The following is a 2919-nucleotide window of genomic DNA, read 5'->3' on the forward strand; positions in this document are numbered from 1 at the left end:
GTAATATGAGGTAAAATTTAGTGTTATAAAGTATAATTTCCCCATTTGATTAATCCTAATGGTAAGGTGTTGTTGGTTTTAATTTGAACACATCATTTGAATTACTTTTTTTCTACTAGTAACAGTAAGTAATATTAATTACTTAGAATTAATTGTAAAAATATTATGAACATATGTCTCTAAAAAAAAACTACTAATTATTTTGTTGATTGCCATTAGTGTGGTTACTTAGGAATAGAGTAGTGAGTGACATCTGACATGACATCTTTTTAAATGATTTAGTATTTTTTGATTAAAAAATTACAAAAGTATATTTAACACATCAGAAATACATTACTACCAAGTGCCAAATACTTGACCCGGTTCTTAACTGGTAATACCAAATCAAAATCCCGAATCTGGAAACTAGAACGCGTAACGGCGTAAGAGAGAGAGAGGGTAGGAGGAGAGATTGGTTGAGGCATAGACCCGTCGTCCTCCTCCGCTGGCAACGGCGTTATCGTCCCCAGAAACTTCCGCCTCCCTTCTCTGGCCAACGCATATCAGGTATTGCTCTTTTCCTCTCTCTTTGTGGCTGTGCAACCCAGTTAGGACCATTAAGATGACGAAATTTGTTTACCTGTAATTATAAATTCTTTGAAGTTCTGTTCTTACGTTCATATAACAAACTACTACTACTACTACTACATGCCCTTTGAAATTCCAAATGCTTGTACCTTTTGGAGAATTCTCATTTGTATTCCTAGTATTTGTAAAAATGCCTGTGAGAAATTTTGCTTTATGGAGTCCATTAATCTTATGTTACATTGGTAAAAAGGCCTTCTGTGCAAGTTATTTTGGTTTTTGGCAAGTTCCCATATGTTAGTAAAATTTGGTTGATTTTAGCTTAGCTTAGCTTAGCATATTATGTAATCTTTCTTCAGCATTAAATGGAGCCCAGATGGAAAGGAAAGGGCTTCAAAGCTAAAGCTCTTGCAGAGCCCATGTCAAAGATAGTATCCCAGCTGCAGTCTTCGCTAATTCAATCAGATGCTCATGGATTGCTTGCTGGGTGTACTGTACTTATAGCTGTAAAACCAGAGCAAACTGATCTTCTTGACCATTCGTGTTTTGGTAAACGCATTGTTACTGCTGAAAACGATAATGAGTGGTTTCAGCTGGGTCTAGAAGAAGCCTTTTACCTATGTTTTTCGTTAAAGTGTCTCAAGATTGTAGGTGATGATAAGTGTCCAAAGGATGATGTAGAGCTTTGGCAGTGCATGATCTCCCGAAAACCGAATTTCCCTGATTTCTACAAGGCTTATTCTCATCTTCGGATGAAGAATTGGGTTGTCAAGTCGGGTTTGAATTATGGAGTGGATTTTGTTGCCTACCGGCACCACCCGTCTCTGGTCCATTCTGAATATGCTGTGCTTGTGTTATCGGCAGGAGAGGACGAGGGAAATGGCCGGTTGAGGTTGTGGTCTGATCTTCATTGCACTACTCGAGTTAGTGGAAGTGTTGTGAAGACACTTTTGGTTCTTAGGATCACTAAAACTGGTAATGGTGTTGCCTCTCCGTCATGTTTGGAAAAATACACTGTTGTAGGGCGAACAATCAGAAGATGGCATCCAGAACAATGCCGTGAAGATAATGTGATAGGGGAAAACAGAACCAAGTAAGTGTTGATTTTCCACACCACTTGACATGTATTTTCAGTTTATGAAATGGATCTTCTTCCTTTTCTGTAGTATTTTTAATGAGTAATGCCTAATATGCTGGTGCAGGCAACAAGAAGCTCTTGGAAAAGCAAGTTTAAAGACCAAATTTACTCAAAAACATGATGTGAAATTGAAGCCGGGCCTAGTTGGAATTGAACGAGGTTTTAGTCTAGTTAGTATTAGTCTTGTTTTTGCCTTGATTTCCTTTATTGTAAGCCGTTGGTTTTGGTCTAATTAAGATTTCTTGAGTTACAAAGTAGGGTTTTTACACATATCACTCTAGACTTTGACTTGAGTGTAAATTTAGTCATTGGACTTTCAATTTGAACCATTAACCCCCTACATTTTAGGTTTGCAACAAATCAAACATTCCATTAATTTTATCATTAAAGGTTGATGTATGGTTTCTTCATGTCAACAATATATACTTTTTAAAATACCATTATGAAAAAGACTTTCTGAAAGAGAACCAAATGCCCTTTGGATTTCACCGTCTAAAGGTGTAAAATGTAGCAAATTGTTTCTATTATAGACAGTAAGGACTCAGCTGGGAAGATGATTTGCATTATTCATGTTCATTGGCCTGAAAAGAAGATGCTTGGGCTCTGTAAGTCAACGTATATATCACATACATAGTGCATATTGTTGTTTGCTTTATGAACAATGTGTTAAGGTATATGCGCATTGTTATGTATATTATTGAAATTATAATTGGTTTATGATTTTTAGTGTTTGTGGTTTGATCTCTTTAGGTAGATTTAAGTGCTTGACACCTTTATTGAATTACACTTTGTTGAGCTAATTTTGTTGAACTACAAGTCCACAAATGACAAAGTTTGGTATATTTGCTTCTGAGTTGTCATCTTTTCCAGTTGTTTTTAATTTCTCAATAAAACTCTAAATGAAATAGTTTGAACTAAGAATTAGGCCATAATTGAGAAAATCAGGCAGGATATAGTAATTATTGAACCATAATCAACATGTGCTTTTTTTTTTTTTTTAGAATGATTTGCTTCTTTTTTTTTTTTTTTTGGCAAACCACATTTGTTTCTTTTAAGTTGAGGCATTTTTATTTATTTATTTATTTTTTTCAATAATAATGGGTAGTAATAATTGTACTTCAAATTATTGATGACATGGCAAAACCGTTGTTTAACCTTTTAACTGGAATATTTCATGGAGGGGTTTGATTTGTCACAAATGCATGGGGTTAATTGTT

At 35.0% G+C, this 2919-nt stretch overlaps 1 protein-coding gene across 1 annotated transcript; it reads left to right on the plus strand.

The window, feature by feature from the left end:
- Positions 1 to 341: 341 nt before the first annotated feature.
- Positions 342 to 2217, plus strand: LOC142606740 (tRNA-splicing endonuclease subunit Sen2-1-like). Its single transcript, XM_075778075.1, has 3 exons — positions 342 to 546; positions 924 to 1657; positions 1767 to 2217. The coding sequence occupies exons 2-3, from the start codon at positions 930 to 932 to the stop codon at positions 1936 to 1938; spliced, it is 900 nt and encodes a 299-aa protein (XP_075634190.1). The 5' UTR covers positions 342 to 546; positions 924 to 929; the 3' UTR covers positions 1939 to 2217.
- The last annotated feature ends 702 nt before the right edge of the window (positions 2218 to 2919 follow it).

The sequence above is a fragment of the Castanea sativa genome, chromosome 8, assembly GCF_040712315.1.
Source record: "Castanea sativa cultivar Marrone di Chiusa Pesio chromosome 8, ASM4071231v1".
In the NCBI taxonomy this organism is placed as follows: Eukaryota; Viridiplantae; Streptophyta; class Magnoliopsida; order Fagales; family Fagaceae; genus Castanea; species Castanea sativa.

Coding starts and splice junctions, on each gene's coding strand:
- LOC142606740 (XM_075778075.1), top strand. CDS start 930: ATGGAGCCCAGATGGAAAGGAAAGGGCTTCAAAGCTAAAGCTCTTGCA. Junction 1,658..1,766: donor ATAGGGGAAAACAGAACCAA/GTAAGTGTTGAT, acceptor ATGCTGGTGCAG/GCAACAAGAAGCTCTTGGAA.